This window comes from Acomys minous (genome assembly GCF_964271855.1).
Source record: "Acomys minous genome assembly, chromosome: 2".
Taxonomy (NCBI): domain Eukaryota; kingdom Metazoa; phylum Chordata; class Mammalia; order Rodentia; family Muridae; genus Acomys; species Acomys minous.
The window spans coordinates 13,390,954-13,410,760 of NC_140484.1; the positions used below are offsets into that span (position 1 = coordinate 13,390,954).

Genomic DNA, 19,807 nt, shown 5'->3' on the forward strand with positions numbered 1-19,807 from the left:
CCTGTGTGCATTTCAGCGTTCCGTGCAAGACCATGTTACCCACCCTACCCTGCTGGTGGCATCATTTTCTGCACCTCCACCTCTGCCTCCTCCTTATGAAAATATGCATTTTTGTTGGGTGTGGTAGCGTATGCCTTTAAATCCCAGCACTTGGGAGGCAGAGGCAGGCGGATCGCTGTGAGTTCGAGGTCAGCCTGGTCTATAAAAGCGAGTCCAGGACAGCCAAGACTTTTACACAGAGAAACCCTGTCTCGAAAAATCTAAAAAAAAAAAAAAATTTATTTTTATTGTATGTGTGTGGGTGTTTTTCCTGAATGTACGTCTGTGTACAACATACATCCTGTGCCTAAATAGCCAAGAAGAAGACATTAGATCTCCTGGAACTGGAGTTAGAGATGGTTGTGAGCTGCCACTGGGTACTGGGAGTCAAATCTGGGTCCCCTGGAAGAGCAGCCAGTGCTCTCAACTGCCGAGCCATCTCTTTAGCCCCATGTTCTGCCTCCTAAAACCCTAGTCTTAGTCGTAAATAGAAGACCACCTCAGGGACACATAATTCACTGGGCCTGGTAGAACTGGGTACCACAAATCCTAAGAGACTTCTTGAGAGGGGCTGGCAGGAGTGACGGTGCGTCGAGCATGCTGCGTACCAGCTGCAAGCTCCGCGCCTTAGGTGCATAACCCCCTCTAATTTTCCCAGCACTCCCATGAGATTTGTTTTATAAATACAGAATCAAGACTCAGAGGTTATGTAGCTTTCTCAGCACTGTACAGCACAGGGGTGGTGGAGCTGGGCCCTTCCAGTGCCAAAACACATTCTCTTGGTGTGAGACCATGACAGATTGTTTTACCAGAATGCTCAGGGAGGGTAGGCTCCGAGGGGTGGTGAAACGGGGGATTGGAGGAAGAACTCAGGCTGGGGAGAAGAGAAGGGAGCCTAGGGGACAGCAGGAAGTCTATCAGAACGGGACCAGTCTTCATCACACTCCCAAACACATGGCCTTGGTTCTACAACTGATGCCTCGGAGCTGAAGGCTAAGTCTTCTTGGCTCTGAGGAAGTGACATCACCCGCCTACTCGTCCTCTGTGCTGACTCCTTGGATAACCGATTAGATGTGGTTGTGCTGATGGGTATGACCCTGTCAGGATGACACATTAGCTGTGGGCTATCCCGGTGTAGAAGAACTAGATTTAGCCCTTGATCATTTCTCTGGTCTCTCCTTCATGCTTGCGCTGAAAATGCCTTTCCACGGACCACGAACCCTTGTAAGCAGTGCTCCCTATCCCCTTGCTGACCTTGTAAAAGCACGCCATTGGCAGTGTCTCATCTGATCTCCTTTCATTCATCCATCAAGCATTTATGAAGTGGCTGCTGTGTGCCAGATACAGTTTCAGATGCTGTAGACACATGGGTGAGCCAAAGTGGTCCCTCTCCAGAGAAGAGGGAGCCCACAGACTGACTGTTTGGACCAGCTTGAGCCAGAGCATTTCAGAAGGGACCCATATGAGTAGGAGGAAGGAAGTGATCTCTGAGTAGGAGCAGAGGCCTCTTTGCTTACTTGGCTGTTCTTGGATGTGGCAGATGTTCGGGGTGAGGGGACACCTGGCAAAGGACAGTGGTGGGAGAGAGAAAGGGGAGAGGTGACTTGGTTTCCCATTCCTGTTGCCATATTCATTTTGCAGGCAGCTAAGGCAGAGCATCAGGTGTTCTCTGCTCCTGAGTATAGGCAGGGCTGGTACAGAAGGAGGTCTGGGCTTCTGCTAGGTCCTGAAGTGTACACAGGCAACCTGAAGGAACTGAGCTGGGGAACTGGCCCTGCTCACATCCTGAGCTCCGCTTGCAGTCAGGGTTTGTCATGGTCCGCCATGGTCTCTCATGGGTCTGCTGCAGCTGTCTGATTGCATTCAGGAGCAGGAGAGCATGCATGCTTGAATCATGGGTTGGGATTCTGGGCTCAGTTGAGAGAAAATGCAAAACAACTAGAACCTTCTTTAAGGATGCTGAGTGGCATGGTGGCAAGGATGGGATTGTCATCTGCAGACCGGGCTGTGCATCTAAGCCCTAAGCCTCTGACCTTAGGCGGAGAGGGCAGGTGTGAAGACCGCAGACTGCGCTGTGCATCCAAGTCTCTGTGTCTGTGACCTTAGGTAGAGAGAGCAGGTGTGAAGACTGCAGACAAGGCTGCACACCCAAGTCTCTATGTCTGTGACCTTAGTGGGACTTCTCTGAGCAAAAGTAGCCTCGCTTGCAGATAGGCCTGAAATGCCCTGTAGGGAACCCAGCCTATGGCTGCCTTGAGCAAACATGGGCACCTTCATAAACTGGGTTTTATAAAACTGTAGGTGTGCAAAGCAAGTCCCTGTGCCTATAAGAGCACCCCTCGTTTCCTGAAACGCTTGCTAATGATTCTGTTAGGGTTCCTTTATGGTTTGAAAAGATAGTTTGTTACATACAACTGTGTTTTACCCAAGAACAACCTTGTTCTCAGTTCACTGAGAACTGAGCTGTGTGGAGCTGCGGAGTGAGGACGGTCTCTGGTATGTGCCCCGGGGCTGTCTCTCTTTCTCTCACTCGGAATGTTTGATGATGCTGAGATGGGCTTCTCATTTATAAGTGACATGGGGAGGAAGGCGACATGGGGACTTTAGGCGCCAGTCTTAGCTTTCGAAACGACCTTGAAGAAGGTTGGAACGGAATAGGCAAGAGGAAGAAATGAAGAGAGCAGTTCCATTTACAGTAGCGTGGGGGAATAAAACACCCGTGTCATCTGTGCCGTGCAAAATGCAAACTGCCCATCGAGTAGTAATCCCCGCTCCCTTCACCACACCCCCAGCAGCTGCCATCTCACCGTGACTAATTCTCATAAAAGATACATGAAGTCAAGGGCCTGGATACAGTCTGTGGCTGCAGATGCAGAAGTGGGAGGGGCCAGGGCCCGGGTCACCTGCTCATTAGACAGTGGCTCTGTGACGTTCAGGTCCCGAGGACGTAGCCCTAGAACTCGCATTTCTGAGGTGCAGTCGCTGCAGATGAGGTTGGAGAAAGGAGAGGGGGAGCGTGTGTCTTCTGCCTAAGCTCATCTGCACAGGTGAGGGTTGCTCCTCCTTCTCTGTGAGGCATCCATAGGTAGTGGGCCTCTGCAGAAGCTGAAGGCGGGGCAGGAGAATCAGATAGGCTCAAAGACACAGACACGGAATGGACTGCCTTACTTGCCACTTTCTCATTGACTCTGGGCATGTGCAGACACTGAGCAGTGAGTTCAAAGCCTTTCTCCAGAGAGCCTAGTTCTTGTGTTTCATTGTCCAGTGCAGCCTCTTTGTGTTGCGCTTGAAACACCTGGTCCCCGGACCCCTCTGCTGAGAGTCCACTCATGTTACGGAGTACAGAGGTCAGCAGTGTGCCGGGACCTGGAGGCAAGGACGACGTGCATGGGCACTTGTCTTCCATACAAGCCTATTCCCAGCCTTGCTCAGTGCTTGTTTAACACGAGGCCTCAGCCTCAGACCGGCTGGGGCTGGGGCTGGGGCTGGGGCTGGGGCTGGGGCTGGGGCTGGGGCTGGGTGTGAACCTCAACCCCCGATGGCAAGTGTCCTCTGTCAATCCCTCCCCGCTGCCTCTGAGCTGAGGATGAGTTGCCTGCAGCAGAGGCTCTGGCCTGTTACAGCCTTTCTCTAGGAGGGCTTTCCGCAGACTATCTCAAAGAGCAGGGGACGTTAGGAGCCCGGGACACCTGTCAGTCACTCCCCAGCTCTGCTTTCTCTCTTGCTTCTTATTTTAAACTGAGTCCCAAAGCCACCGACAGAGGAGACTCCATTCCTGTCGTCTCTTCTGACTGGCCACTTCTCCGTCTTCTGGAGGTTTCTGTGCAAAGAAGGCGGCTGGTCTTGAAGAGTCAGTGGAAAAGAGGTCGCTAGGGAGTGTCCTGTAGGACACATGCCATGGGGCACCAAGCTTCCAGAATAGCTCCGCAAGGCCATGAGCTTCCTTCTAGAGGCAGGGAGTGGCCACCAGCTGCTAGGGCCCAGCCTAAGGGACTATTCTGGGTGGGACTTGGGGTGGGTCCCAAGGTGACTGACTGGCTTGGCTTGGCTGTCCCCACTGGCCCTGCCCACTGCCTGTCCTTTCCCTCAGCCCAGCGCATCTGTCCGTGGGCTCCTCACCTCCCTCTCACTCCTTGGGATACCACCAAGTCCCCTCAGTTTTCTAAGATGCAGTGACTGGTAGTGTGAGGTTTTACCACAAGGTAGGAAAGGACAGTTTCACTAGGATCGTAATCCCCGCTGGGATGTTTTAGTCATGTGACCTTGGGCAAGCTTTGAACCCCTTTGGAACTTCAGCGTGTTCTGTTGGATAGGGCAAGCACCCACAGGGTCTGTGTATGGATACAGGGCAGCCCCTTAACAGAGAGCCATGGCCTATCCCTTTCTCAAGTGTCAGGAAATGCTTGCTTGGTGATTGGCTGCCGCCAACTGTGTAAGGACAGTGCTTAAGGCCATACCTCATAGAGGTCAGTGTATGGGTGGCGGTCTGTCCAGATCCTGCACTCGTGTGGGAACCAGCTGATGGTGACTGGGATGGTGGAGTCCAAACCCCTCATATCCCTGCTCCAGGCACAGCAGAGAATTCCCAGAAAATAACGTGAAGGAGCCACCGCCGCGGCATGTTTCTTACGGGATAGGCACAGGATAAATGCTCTGCGGGTATTTTCTCACGTGGTCTTCACTTGAGAGCCGTGAAGGTGGCACAGCAGACAAAGGTGCTCGCTGGGCAAACCTGATGATCTGAGTTTGATCTCCGAAACCTACAAGCGAGTAGATGGAGAGAGGCCTGACTGCACAAAGCTGTCCTCTGATCTCTACATGCGTGCTGTGGCACATGTGCTCGTGCACAGATACACACATCACACTGTAAAATTAGGGCCGGTCTTTGCCTATTCCAGCTCTCAAATTATGACATGGAAACCTATTATTTATTTATAAGCTTCATACGCTAAAGCCGGGCAGATTCTGTGTTAGCTCTGTCTACATTGACGGGACTAATCCTGGCATTGGTCTACTTATCAGCCACTCGCCCCGTTACCTGCCATCTTACTCTCACCCTGGCTGTTTCTGCTCCTCGTGGCGACCTTCTCTCCCTGCTCTCCACCTAGGACCCTGTCACTGGAATTGGAAGTCCTGCCTTATCCTCTCCTGCCGAGCTCTTGGCTGCTCAGTTCTTTATTAACCAATCATAAGTGATGGAGAACAATCTTAACACAACATCGAAGCTGGAGATGCTTCATGGAAATAACAGTGCCAGCAGTGTGTGGTGGCGCATGCCTGTAATCCCAGCACTCAGGGAGGCAGAGGCAGGTGAGTCACTATGAGTTCGAGGCCAGCCTGGTTTACAAAGTGAGTCCAGGACAGCCAAGGCTACACAGAGAAACCCTGTCTCGAAAAACCAACCAACCAACCAACCAACAACAATAACAACAAAAACCTCCCAAAACAACAACAACAAACCCAATAGACAAAAGAAAAAAAAAAACCAAAACAAAACAAAACAAAAGAAATAACAGTGCCAACATCTGGACTATAAACCAGATGTCTGAGTACAGAAATCAGCATTGGAATATACAGTCAACAGAACATCCTCCAACACCATAACCTCACACAATATAATAAAAAATGCTAAAGCAAAACTTGTACTCCTCACTCAAACCATCCAAGTCATGTCCTCTTGTTTTATAGGCGTGGAAGGCTCAAGAATTACATATTTCATTCAAGACCCCATTCCAAATAAGAGGCAAAGCTGGGTCTCACACATGTAATTTGCATTGCCCATTGGGCATCCCCAGCTTTTCTCCCCCCCCACCCCCCACCCCCGACCCATGTGTTAAAAGCTGGAGAGGTTGCATTTAGCAGTTTTGGCTGAGTGCTTCGTCCTCAGTGCCTGTTGCAGCGCGGCTGGCACATACACAGCGACGGCTGGGAGGAGCGCTTTCTTCTCTGGGACCTCCAGTGCTGCCTGGGCGGGCTAGGATGTATAGCTCACGCCTTTGGCTGCGAGAGCCTGGGTGTGTGTGAGAGGGGTGGGATCTGGCCAAGTGAAGCAGGCTGAGGTCAGAGGGAGGGGACCACCCTCCCCCAGGGAATGCTTGCATGACGTGACTGTGTGCAGAGGCGGGTGGAAGGGGGCTGGCCGCCTGCCTTCTTACCTCCAGCCTCCCTCTGATGAGGAACTAGGATCAAGAGGAGGCCCAAGCAGATGCAGTGCCTGGCAGACTGCCCTGGCCCCGGCACAAGGCTCTCCTCCAGCCAACTTGGCAGCCCTCTTCTTCCCCAAGGGGACCTGGGAGCAAATGACGCCCTAGTGTTGGCTGGGACAGAGGAGCGGGTCCCTCATGGGCACAGGTTAGGCAGGGGCAGAAAGACGAGGCTTAGGGGCTACAAAGATGTGACCTGGCACTGTCGTTCCAATCACTCTGTATTTTAAGACAAGTTTTGTGTGGGGGGGGGGGGAGGGAAGGAGGGAGGGAGGGAGGGACAGAGAGAGAGAAAGAGACTTAGATTTTCCTAAGAGCTTGTGCCTGGGAGTGAACTAAACGTAAGACAAAACCATGGCTTCTAGCATTTTCGTTCCTTTCCTTTTCAAAGCTACTGTGTCCTCTGCATCAAGTGCCCCAAGGTGCTAGTCAACAGCTGCACCAAAGAAAGTGGTTGACGGTCCCTAGGTACTGCCCAGATGGAGTTCCTCAATCTTCCTCCGACTCTGAGTCAAAATGGTCTCTCTGAGTCAAAATGCCCCAGTCAGATCACCCCAGGCCGCCTGGAGTCTCTGAAGCCTTTGGCGTGAAGTTTCTTCACCTTCAAACAGCCCGTTTTGGGCTTCCACGCCTCCGTTTGGTTTTAGGGGACCCCCCCATTCCAACATTTTGCTTCCCAAAGTTTCTCACCACCAGGCACACCAACATGCCTGCCACCAGCTTGTGGTTCCCTCGGTTTCCTACCACATGCATGTCTGTGTTCATCTTCAGGACTCCCCGACACCTAATCTTAGCCCCCTTTCCACTCCCAAACGGTTCCCTGTCTTTGCCTGAGAAACCCTCTTGCTGGCTCTTGGCCCCTGCCTTTGTGGACCGCCATGCTGTCTTTTGCCTTCATCATCCCCTCATCCTCAGAACCAGGACTTGGCATTCTGTTCCTCCTTGTTTTTTGGGGATTCCAGCCTCCTGCCGTCCAGCGCAGCCTGCTGTATACCATCTCAGCTTTAGTCTCACTTCTTAGGCTGTCCCCTTTGTCCTGGCTGTCCCTTGCCATTATAGCTCTCCCCTCCCCTTCAGTGTGACAACTTCTGGGAAGCCTTTTATGATTTAAGTATAGCTGCTTTCCACAGGACTCATTTTAAAGTCTTGGGCCACTGTGATGACATTGAGACCTGGGGCCCTTTGAAGGTGATGACGTCATTAAGAGGTAGTATTAACACCTGTGTCTTGGGAGTGGCTTTCTTGTCAGGCAGCTGGTTGTCATAAAGCAAGGTTGCCCCCATCATCCCGTGTGACACTTGCTTACTGCTGAAGTACCCACCAGAAGCTGTAGTTGTGCCCTCGGGGCTCCCAGCTCCCAGAATCTTGAACCAAAGTAAACTTCATTTATTTGATGATTTATTTTTATTTTTTGAGACAGGGTCTCCTGTAGTCTAGGCTGACCCTGAGCTGACCCTCTTGCCTGTACCTCTCGTGTGCTGGGCTTCCAGGAATGTGCCACTGTGCCTGGCAACTCCATTTCTTTCTAAATTACCCAATCTCAGGAATTCTAATCCTAGCGTAGAAGACAGCCTCCCAGAACTCATCCATTTGGGGTATTATTTCTCCTCAGCCCGGAGGCCCCAGGAGCGGAGGTGCACATTGTTTGATTTTATTTGTCCAACCAGTGTCTAGGGCAGAGCAGGCTAGTGGGTTATCAGTGCAGTGCCCTGTCCTGGACACACAGGAGACGGCAGCCATCCCAGTTTTACTGCTAGATTGGGTGTTTTACTACACACCAGGTGTGCCGAGGCCAGCAAACTTTCTGGGTACACCACTGGTTCCTTCCAGCCACGGTATTAAGCGCCTGGATTCGCTCTTGCCAACCTGGGAAAGCAGGTACGTCTTCCTCCTGGCTCCGATGGCCACACCTGCTGTGAGCCAGCACTGCCTACTGTGACTGTGCTGCTGATCCACCACACAAGGGACTGCTGAGACCGAGCATAGGTTTTCTCCAAGCTTGTGGGTGTCACACCATATGAGGGACAGGGGGAGCACCCGGTACGGAACCAGCTCAAGGAGGGTTTCTAGGAGGCAGTGGGTCTTGTTTGGGCTTTGGAGGAATTCAGCTGAGGGGGATGTATTATGGAATCAAGAACCCTTTAAAAGGACTAGGAAGATAGGTCAGTGGGCAAAGCTCCTGCCGTGCAAGCATGAGAACCTGAGTTCAAGACCCTAGCACCCATATAAAAAGCTGGATGTGGTGACACATGCTTGTAATGCCAGCCCTGTTGGTAGACACAGGCACAGACCTAGGGCACAGTGGCCAGCCAGTCTAACTGACACTGGAAGCTCCAGGTTCGATGAGAGACCTTGTCTCAAAAAACTAAGGTGAAGAGTGTTAGAGAAAGATACCCCAAATTGGCCTCTGGCCTACACACACACACACACACACACACACACACACACACACACACACACACACACACCTTTAAGTGGCATGTTTTTGTTTTTGAGGCAGGGTTTCTCTGTGTAGCCTTGGCTGTCTTGGACTCACTTTGCAGACTAGGCTGACCTTGAACTCACAGAGATCCATCTGCCTCTGCCTCCCTGAGTGCTGGGATTATAGGTGCCACCACCGCAGCTGAACAGCCACTAAGTGGCATTTTTCCTGTTTTACTTTTGAATAGCTGCTTTCTTGAGTATGACTCATATGTCGTACACATGGTCTTAGAACAGTCACAGAGTTATGCAGCCACTGCCACAGTCAGGTTTTAGGACATTTCTTCTTGTGGCAAAGAAACCCTCGCAGCGACCACCCCCCGCCCCCCACTCCGCCCTCAGCTCTGAGCAAGCCGTTGTGCACTTTCTGGCTCATAGATGTGCTTACTGTGAAGGCTTTATACTCAGGCAGTCCCCAGTGCAGTTGTACCCAACCACATGCCACAGCTTCAGAGCTCACTCATTCTACATGAAAGTCCCTTAATAGACATCACATACTTAATAAAATAATAATTTATTTTTATTTTAAGTGCATTGGCGTTTTGCCTGCATGTATGTCTGTGAGAGGGTATCCCTGGAACTGGAGCTGCAGATGGCCATGTGGGCGCTGGGAATTAAACCCAGGTCCCTTGAGAGAACAGCCAGCGCTCCTCACTGCCAAGCCATCTCACCGGCCCCCACAATTATACTTTTCTCCTGTGCTGTGGGTTCTCTCTATTGCTAACATTAATTGAAGCATAAAAGGCTGTGATTTTTGTGGGATTCGGGTTTGCCTATTTTCCTTTCCTTTCTGTCTTTTTGGTCTCCTGCTGCTGAACTCACTGTCTTGAGGTTGTAAAGACTTTCTTGCAGTGAGGGAATCAAACTCAGGACCTTGTGTGTGATACAATTGCTCTTCCACTGAGCTACTTCAGTGCCCTGTTAGGACTGCCCTCTGTCTCTCCCATTTGAGGTGCTGGTCCTTCTTCCTTCCCCCGCCCCGAGACAGGCTGTCCTGGACTCACTTTTGTAGACCAGGCTGGCCTTGAACTCACAGAGATCCACCGGCCTCGGCCACCCAGAGTGCTGGGATTACAGACGCACCCCGCTGAGGCTCTGGTCCATTTGAGTTAAGTTTTGCATATGGTGGGAGGTATTACTCTTTTCCAGTCTTGAGTTGGGTCCCACCGATGTTCCACTGTTTCCCCACTTGGTGACTGATACTTTGTCTTCATGTAGGTCCCAGTCAGGTGTTCCCTGACCTTCAGTCTGTCGTGGAGTCTCTCCTGTGGTCGTCACTGCACTCAGTCTCAGGGCCTCAGCCTGATCCCATGTGTTTTCTGTTGAGCTAGAGCAGATCCGTGACAACAGCCATGTCTGGCTCGCTGCCTGGACTTCTAGTGCCCAGCACGGTGCCTGGCTGGGTTTGGTGAAAGCAGGAAATTTCTTTTAGTTACGAAGTTGCTTTCCCAGGGGATTTTGACTGGAAAAAACCAAAACCAATAAACTCAGAGGGCCTCTGGGCTCATGGTGTTGGAAGTTGGAGAGGGAGAGAGAGAGGGTGTCTTCAAGCAACGTGACATTTTGGGGATCTCTTGTCTCCTTGGTCTAGCAACCCCAGTACTTCATATGGCATCTGCTTCCATCTTTGCTTAGCTCTGGCAGATGGAAAATTCTCCCTAACCCTGGATGGAGACCTGCTTTCCTGTAGCTTGCACTCATCCACTGCCTGCTGGACCTGACACCCCCCTTCCCCCCACACCCCCCCCATCCCACCCCTACCACACTGAGAGTCCTTTAAATACTGAGGACATATGCCACTTAGCTCTCTCCTCCGGGCAGGCATTGCTGATTCTTTTAGCTGCTCCTCCTGAGCCAAGAAGGGCTGGTTTTGACCCCTCATCACTGATGGAGACCCCAGGGATAGTGGGAGGCACAGGCCTGATTCCGGCTTTGCCTTCTCGCCTGTGGGCAGGACTCTGAGAAGTCTGAGTCCAGACTCCCTGTCGTAGACATTGTGAAGGCAAAGCTGAACTCTGTAGGACACCTTCTACAGTGATGCTTTCCAGTGAGGCATCTGCTCCCTTTTTTTCCCCTCCCGGCTAGTCATTGGTCTTGGTGGCGGGGGTGTTGGTTGACTTTAATGGTTCAACCCTGGCTAAGAGGAGACCCACCTGGGAGCTCTTAAAACCCCCCCAAACCATTCCCACTTCCAAGGCTCTAGTTTAACTGGTATGCGAGGCCCAGGCAGTGTGGTTTTAAAGGATCCTCGGTGACTCTTCGTAGCCACGGCCGTAGACCCTAGTTTCAGGAACTCCAGCCTTGAACCTGAAACTCTCCACTGCCCCACAGGAATGATGATGTCAGCAGGGCATCCAGAACCAGAGCCAGGGGGCAGGCTAAGGGGACCAAGTGTTTTCCAAGATCAAAATCTCATGGTAAATTATGAAAGCCAAGCAAAAGGAAGTAAATACGGAAATGCTCAAGGTAGAAAGGAAACTGTTCCTGTCTCTCCCCTCACATCTCTTCTCCCAAATAACCAGGTATCAGCGGTCACTTCTTTCTTTCTAGTGTGTGCATACATGAAGGAGCACAGCCCCCGTACACATACATGCAAGATACACATGGCTCTGTGGTGTAGTATACTGGCTTTGTGATCTTGGTTTTCTTTTTTCTTAGCATGCTATAAAAGAGGGTATCTTACCACCAGCATGTATACAAGCTATAATTTATATAACTTTTTTTTTTTGAGACAAGGTTTCTCTATGTATCCCTGGCTGTCCTGGACTCAATTTTGTAGACCAGGCTGGCCTCAAACTCACAGGGATCCACCTGCCTCTGCCTCCTGAGTGCTGGGATTAAAGGCGTATGCCTGGCTTTTTATTTTTTGAGACAGGGTTTCTGTGTGTAGCCTTGGCTATCCTGGAACTCACTCTGTAGACCAGGCTAGCCTTCAACTCACAGAGATTCATCTGCCTCTGCCTCCCAAATACTGGGATTAGAGGTGTGCACCATTACTACCCAGCTAATTTATATAACTTTTAAAGTCAGTGAACATTCAGTATTTCTTGGCTGTTCTGGACTTGGCTTTGCACACATATACAATCTGTCTCCACCTCCCCCCCCCCCCCCACACACACACACTTCACACTGCTAAGTCAAAGAATGTGTAAGATTAGGGATCAGGATCACTAGAATACTTTCCAAAAAGCTTGTTCCTGGCCACACCAGGCACCAGTTTCCTAATGACAGCTACTTGCCTGGTGTCACCAAGTAAAGCTTTGCTGAGCACAGCAGAGAGGAAGGTGTGAGTGTGTCAGCTGGGGAGGAAGTGGAAAGGTCACTTCCCTGAAGGCTGTGTGTAAAGGAGCAGCTGACCTCTGGCTTTCCCTGGCTGCTGCGTTGCCCAGGAAGCGGAACCAAGCTGTGCGTGTTAACCTTTGCCTGGCTCAGTGATGTGACAAAGGCGCAGGCACCCGGGCAGGATGTGGATGTGGAGGGCAGTGGGCCAGGGTCGGGTGTTGATTAGGGAGAGTGTGGAGCCAGAAGTTCCTTTCCTAACTCTGCTGGAGCTGCTGAGTGGTGGCCACACCCACTGCAATCAGGCACTGAAGGCTTTTGATGTTTCCGGAGCTCAGGCTCCTCAGTGTCACAGTGCGTCTAGCAGACTTGTCCGACATGATAGCTGTAGATGTGGCCTGACACAAACGTTCGTTTTTACATTTTGTTTGTTTGTTTTAGCTCATTGCAAGCTTGCTTAAAACATAAGGGGTGTGTGTGTGTGTTTATTCATGTGTTTTATAACTAGATTGCATGACATTTAATGATAGTAGTGTCACAATGCCAGAAGGTCAAATGCACCAAATAAAGCTTTTCACCTCATATCCATCATAAAGTGAGCCTTGCCCTCCCAGCTGGACACAATGTCCGCCACCCTCTCTGATGCCTGGGCATTGCCTAAGATGCCCCTTGACTGTTTCTGGGTTCTCCACTGAGGCACCTGGTAGTCGAGAGTGACCCCACTCCTCTCTGACAGACTGGTTTGCCTGAGAAGTGGTGGCAGGCTTGGAAGAAGGAAAGGTACAAAGGGCAACCACATGCACTCCGGCGTTCTGGAGAATGTCCCAGTGGGAATCACGCCCAGAAATCTGGAAACCCGAAGTGGATTCCCTTGCAGGCCTTGTGCAGTTGGGTGCCCTTTGGGTGTTCTGGAGAAAGAGAATAAAATTCTTAGAGTACAAAAGGCCGTGTTAGGCAGTTTGTATCAAAGCATGGGAAAAGGAATCACAAGGATTGAGAGCCCACAGTACCCCCGCATTGGGTTCTTCATGATCTTCACAGTGAGGCAAGAGTTATTGCCTTTGCTTTAGGAATGGGGGGCTCAGGGAAAGTGTAGCTGACCCAAAGCACAGAGGTCCTAATGCAGCGTCCCCACTCACCAGTGACATGGGCAGCCTCAGTACTGCCTGATTAATTGGTTGGTTACCTACTCAAGGAGAAACCAACAGGCAGAGCTGCAGGTTGGCCCCCAGAGTCCGTCCTTATGGCAGAGACTCCGTCATTGGTCTGTCATTTGTCTGTCAAGTCCCACACAATCTGCTGCTAGTTCAGGAGGACAAAGTATATTTACCTGAAGGATTCCGAGTCAACATATCACCGAGATGCTTGGACATGGGTGTTTATTGCAGCTGTACTCACAGTAGCCAAGTTACAGAACCACCCTATGGCTCCTACGACTCTGCGGGGTTCCACAACAGAGGAAAATACGGTTTCTATGCACAGTGGGACATTTTCAACTTGAAAGAAGAGTAATGTTAGTATAGTCTGAAGGAAAGCAAATTGAGGCAGCTTCAGAAAGATAGACTGCATGTTTTTGCTCATTAGTGGTCCCTGTATTTTATATAGATGTGGAAATCATGTGTCATGTATGACATGGCAGGAGAGGTGAAATTAACAAGATGGAGGGGTGAGAAAAGGCGGGTAGACGATATGGGGGCATATAACCAACCTGGATGGACACAGGTTTGCAAATGTCCTTATGAAACATAATACCATGTACAAATGAATATATACAATAAGTAATTTAAAGTAATAGCGACTGAACAATTAAGGAGGGCACTGGCAAGATAGCTCAGTAGATGAAGGTGTTTGCCACCAGGTCTTATGGCCTCAGTTCCAACCCATGATCCCCCAGGTTGAAAGGAGAGAGCTGCCTCTGAGTTGTCCTCTGACTTCTGACTCCCACACAGGCACCAGGGTGTGCCGGGCCAAAGCCCGTGCATACGCATACCTGTACCCAACCCCCTACACCAAGCAAACAAAGAATTGTTTAAAACAACAACAACAAAAGTTCAACTTGAAAAAGAGGACAAAGCCTCCTGGAGGGGCCTGTCTGACCTCAGCAGGTCACACCTGTGACCACAGCCTCTTGGGGAGCTGGAGGTGTTAATGCTGTCTTGAAGGAGAGTGTGAAGATACCTAACAGTCAGAATAAAGTCCCTGCCAGGGTCTGGAGCTCGGTAAGTGCTCAGCAAACAGGAGTGGCTGTCCTGCGCACTCCGAATGAGCACATTTGTTTGCACAGACAAGAGCAAGGTTTGCGGAGTGACTTCTTCAGTTTCTAGATCTGGGGACGTGAAGAATAGAGCTTTGATGGTGAATTAATCCTTCCTTTCATGTTCTGAGGATCCTGGGAGTGCCCAGCTTATATGTGTATTTCCCTTCCAGGAAATGTGGGAGGAAAGAACTCGAAAAAGCCTCTGGCTTCACAGTATGGCACCCTCTCAGCAGACGTCATTGTTTTCCAGGCCTGTACAATGAAGTCATGGTTTGCCCTTCTCTTTTCTCAGGACATAAGATCAATTCTATTTATACATCTCCCCCCTGTACCTCACCCCCCCCATCCTTGCCTTTTGTGAACTTGAGGCCATATGGATTAATAGGCCCCTATTCCCGCACCATCCAGCTTGCTCCCCTCTCCCTCCCCCCACTCAAATTGAGCTAAGTGGCCACAGGCTATTGTACACGATTTTACTGGTTTTGGATTGGCAAAGACTCTTGCACTGAGTTAGAAGGATTTGTAGTCTATCTCTTGCCCTTTAAGAGTCTGGGGCATGGGCCCTTCCTCAACAAAAAGACAGTGCAATAACTTGGCCTCAAGTGTAGACGCCTTTTATTGGTTTTTGGATTGTTTTCATTCTGCCTTTTACAGCCACAATTTTTTAAACCCGATTAGCCCAAAATGGTAGGCCTCTCTTCCATCTACAGACTCCAGAGGATTTGGAGTGATCCTGTGACCTCCCAGGCCCTAGAAAACAGTGAGAGCCCACGCCAGGAGCAATGTGTCCCCTTTGTTGTATGTCTACAGCCCCAAGGAAGAACATGTAGTTTAAAGACTGTAGTATAGATTAGATCACACACACACACACACACACACACACACACACACACACACACACGGCCTCCAGACTGGGCAACCATTGGGTAGTGAATACCACTTGCTCAGGGTGCAGTGGTCCTGGTCCTAGCCACCTGACCCCAGAGCCATGTGTGAGCAGGTGGGGAGCATTACTTTGGAGTTTCCATTTGGCCTGGGGCCAGGTTGGCTGGGCAAGGGGCCAGGAAAAATAAGGCTGTTCTCAGTAAACTGCAGCCACAGTGTGCACCACATAGGGGTGCGTAGCTCCTTCCACAATCCCTAACTCCTTACTTCTTGCCCTACTTTCTATGACAAAAGCAGCAACAGACACTTAGCTTTACTGACTAAACCCAAGTCAGTCTGGGGCCTTCTAGGAATGGTTGGGCCACAGCTTTGCAATAATTTACTGGGGACATCCCAGGTCCCATCCTGGATGCCCCTCCGTGAGCCTGGGCTTTATTCCTGGTTCTCAGGATCTGACCTGTAAGTGATTCGCATTCAGGTCATGTGAGTTTATTGACCTACAGGAGCTTGGTTTATAGCGGGCAGCAGAGCGCACTGGGCAGTCAAGGTCAGAAAGCTCAGACATGGCTGGGCCATGTGTGCCAAGCAGATAGCATGACCTCAGAACGGGAGGTCGAGTAATGAGGTGCTGTCTGACTGCCCGTGCGCTGCTGGGAGCTCTCCCTCTCTGAGCTGCTGAGGAACTTGATAGACTGGCTAGCCCACAGGAAGCGGGACATGGCTACTGGTCTCTAAAGAGGTTTCCTAGTTGCCTGCCATCTGCTGAAGTGACAAGAGACCTTGAAATGGAATCAATCCCCTTTTAAAAATCCACTAGGAAGGAAAACTCCACTCAGGAAACATAAGCCCAAGTGGCTGCGTTTGGAACCAGGGTGTTTAATTGCCAGCCCTTTCTGGAGGTCCAGCTGCTGGGTAATGTTACCTAGCAGCTCCTGAAGCCAGAGGGAGTTTATCTGTGCGGGTAAACAGAGCTGGCTTTCTCCAGTGACCTCTGCCCTCCCCTCCATCCCCCCAACACCTGCTCTTTCTCCATAGTTTATCTCTAAAGCATGGCTCTGGTGTTGGGGTGAGGGGCTAGGGGTGTGCTGGGAGAGGCTGGAATTCCGTGCATCCGTCTCTCTTCTGGGGTGATAATCTCGGCTATCTAAGGTCGGGAAGAAAACAGAGAGAGGATGGAGCCTGGGGTCGGTATTATCTACAGGAAGACCCTGTCTGGTTCCAGGGCTGTCAACCTGTGGCATGTCCCAGAAGCGTGGGGAAGGAAGCCTGGGGGAGGGGCTGGGATGGTGCGGGGCCTTACAGCCAATGAAGTGGGTGCTGTGGGTGAGATCCAGCTGGGGCTGGTTCCAGAATTTTCCCCTCGCTTGGACAACTCCTACTTGACAAGTCACTGCCGTGAGCCCTGGATTCCTCCTTTTCTAAAAATTCGGCCTGCAACAACTACCAGACCTGCCTGCATCTCCCAATTTCCAGGCCTGCCTGCATCTTTCCAGCAGCCAGGCCCCCTAGCCTGTGATTTATTCTCCCTGGGAGGTGAAAGGGAAGCCCCTAATTACCACACACAGGAAGGCGCATGGGTGTTAAGCCCCAGTTAAGTCCTTCCTAGGCTCTGCTTCACAGGCCTAGGAGAATGGTCGAGTTTAATGACCAGCAGGCAAGTTCTTTCTGTCTCTCCTGGTGGGCTTGGCCACTTGGGGACCCATTACCTAAGGACACCAGGCAGCACCAGGTGGGGGCACACATCTGCTCATGTCTCACCTGCACAGAGACATTCACGTGGGAGAGGGGAGGGGCTGTAGAGTGCTTATGACCCAGGTGAAAACCCAGCCCTTCTTCCGAGGTAGCAGGGAGCTGCTGGGCCTGAGGGTTGGCGGGCTTTTGGCTGCATTCTGTCTGCTCCCCAAGTTCTGTCTCCGGTTGGTCGTGGGCTGTCCGTGGCTTTGACTCTTACTTGTTCCTCTAGGCCAGTGGTTCTCAACCTTCCTGATGCTTTGACCCTTTAATACAATTCCTCATACCGTGGTGAGGACCGCTACCTCGTAATATCTGTGTTTCATAGGAACCCCCTGTGAAAGCATCCTTTGACTGCCCCCCCAAATCTAATTACCTCAAATTTATATTTCTCATTCACAACACATATTAATGAAATGATTTCAGAGGCATTTGTTCTAACCCTAGACAGAGAATCTTCATTATTACTTCAGTGACAGTTTCTTCAGGTATGTGGAGTGTGCGTGTGCGTATGTGCACACACGAATTAACATACATCGTAGCGTCACATGGTTTCTGACAGTGAGCCAGGCCCTGGTGACAGATGAGAAAAAGAATGATCTCAGCTGTGGCACTCCTACAGGAATATTTATTTTTTAAAGATTTATGTTTTTATTATGTATGCAGTGCTCTGCCTGCATGTACATCTGCAGACCAGAAGAGGGCACCCGATCTCATTATAGATGATTGTGAGCCACCGTGTGGTTGCTGGGAATTGAACTCAGGACCTTTGGAAGAACAGCCAGTGCTCTTAACCTCTGGGACATCTCTCCAGCCCCCTCCTACCAGGAATATTAAGCGGTGTCTGGCGCCCCTTAGAGCCCTGTCTTGGTCACCTACTCACTTGCTCTTCTTCTCCCACAGGTATATATTATCAACGTGACCTGGTCCGACTCTACCTCCCAGACCATCTACCGGAGGTACAGCAAGTTCTTTGACCTGCAGGTGAGTTGGGAAGAGCCAGATGGTGGCCCGAGTCCCTGATGGGCTCCTGTGTTTCCCACAGGAAGGCCCTGGCCAGAGCTGAGGGCCAGAATCCAATCTGGCACAGAGGGGCAGCTGAGGGAGTCCCCACAGAGCAGCTGGGCTTGTCACTGTCTTGGCTGCTGCATGCAGACACTTGAGGCTTTGTCGCTTTCCACGATGGTCCTTCACAGTCTTGCTCTGTCATCCTCCCTTGGCCTTCGGATGGAAACCATGGGGAGGCAAGAAGGCAGTTGTGGGCACTGCGAGCCTGGGCAGACATATCTATAAACTTCCATGATGAGACACAAGCCGCCACATCATTGCTGTACAGAAAAGCAAACACACAGACAAGACAGAAACGAAAGAAGCAGCTTACAGAACTGCATGCTGGGCATAACCCAGGGTCAGTCGTCTGTCTGCCCCAAACAAGGCGCTTGCCGCCCAGTTTGTACATGTGGATGGTAAGTGTGTGTCTCTAATTCACACAGGCATGTTTCTTCAGCAAGACGGTAGTACATAGCTACATATTACCATGGAACACAGCCCTTTGATGCTGGCTGATTCATTTTAGGATCTTTCGGTGACAGATGACTATTTCATGCTCCCATTGGCTTAGAAGAGAGTAAATGAGAAGTTCATGCAGTTGGCCAGGTGCTGAGGTCAGCACTGGGGCTGTGGGGCTTGGCCCTTGTCAACTCACAAGGCGATGGTAGCTGGACGTAGCTCTTGATTTCGTATCTGCGGCTCCCTGTGCCCTAGACACCGGCTGTCTCCCTCTTCCACATTGACAAATCCCAAGGAAGACTTTGGTCTGGTGCCTTCTCCAGACCAATCAGAAAGCCCAGAGGCAGGCGGTCTTGGAGCATAGACATGAGCCCTGGCAGGGTGGGAAGGCACCCTTGTGCCTCAGAAGCAGGTACTGGGGTATTATTGTGAATGGGCAGCACCCGTCTTCTATCTGGAAGGGAAAGCCGAGATATTCGAGTTTCTTCCTTAGGATGCGAGTGTGATTTAGACCCACAAAAACATAAAGAGGAGACATTCGTTCCTAGCCCTCACAACCCTTCAGCCCCCCAGCAGTGGGCCATGTTGGAGAGGCAGATGCAGGCCTATCTATCGTTTGTGCACTGACGCCCGCTTTTATCTCATGGTCCTTATCACTCTGTCTACGAGACAAATCTTTTAAAAGCCAATTTCCCAGATGATGGATCCTTCTGGTTCAACAACATGGGGTTGAAATTGTCCCTGGGTGTGGGTGTCGGAGCACGCATGGTTCCTGCCTTCTTCTGCCTCTTCCCCTCTCAGTTCTGCCCAGGCTCCTTCCATCTTTCCAGGATAAACTGGTGGGATTGCCTGCCCATCAATGGGTACAGTGTGTAGGGGGCAGGAAATGATAATGCAGTTGGGCAGAGTGCAGACCCTGAAAGGGCTCATTGATGAGCTGGAAGGAGTCTAGAAGCCTGGGGAAACTTCCCAAATCCGAATCCCTATTCTGGTCCCACCCCCTCCCAAGTTATAGAACCACACAAGAAAGGAATGCTGCCTCACCCCCACCCCTGCCTGAGGACTCACTTCCTCCTATCGCTGTTGGAAGGGACACTGCATGGAGCAGCTGTGATGTGCTGGCCACGGCCCTGGCCCTGGAACTAGCCCACACTTGTGTCCAAGCTGGTTTGAGTGGGCCATCCTCTGACCCTGTGCGTGCAAGTTCCACTTCTACAGGTCCAGTTACTTTCAGATTAAAGATGTTTATTTATTTGTGGTGAGGCATGTGTATGCCACATGTAGAGGGTAGAGATCAACTTGAGGGAGTTAGTCTTCTCTCTCCACTACGCCAGGACCCAGGGATTAAACTCAAGCCCTCAGGCTTGGCAGCAAGCATCTTTACCTGCTGAGCCATCTCTCTGACCCCAAAGATGATGATGAT

The 19,807-nt window shown here is 51.0% G+C and overlaps 1 protein-coding gene across 3 annotated transcripts in view; it reads left to right on the top strand.

Annotated features, from left to right (window-relative positions):
• Positions 1-19,807, top strand: part of SH3PXD2A (SH3 and PX domains 2A) — a 204,076-nt gene that overhangs the window by 24,445 nt on the left and 159,824 nt on the right. For all 3 annotated transcript variants that reach the window (XM_084763099.1, XM_084763097.1, XM_084763098.1), the window contains exon 2: positions 17,779-17,859. In XM_084763099.1, the coding sequence (XP_084619225.1) occupies positions 17,779-17,859 (81 nt within the window). The remainder of the gene's footprint in view (positions 1-17,778; positions 17,860-19,807) is intronic.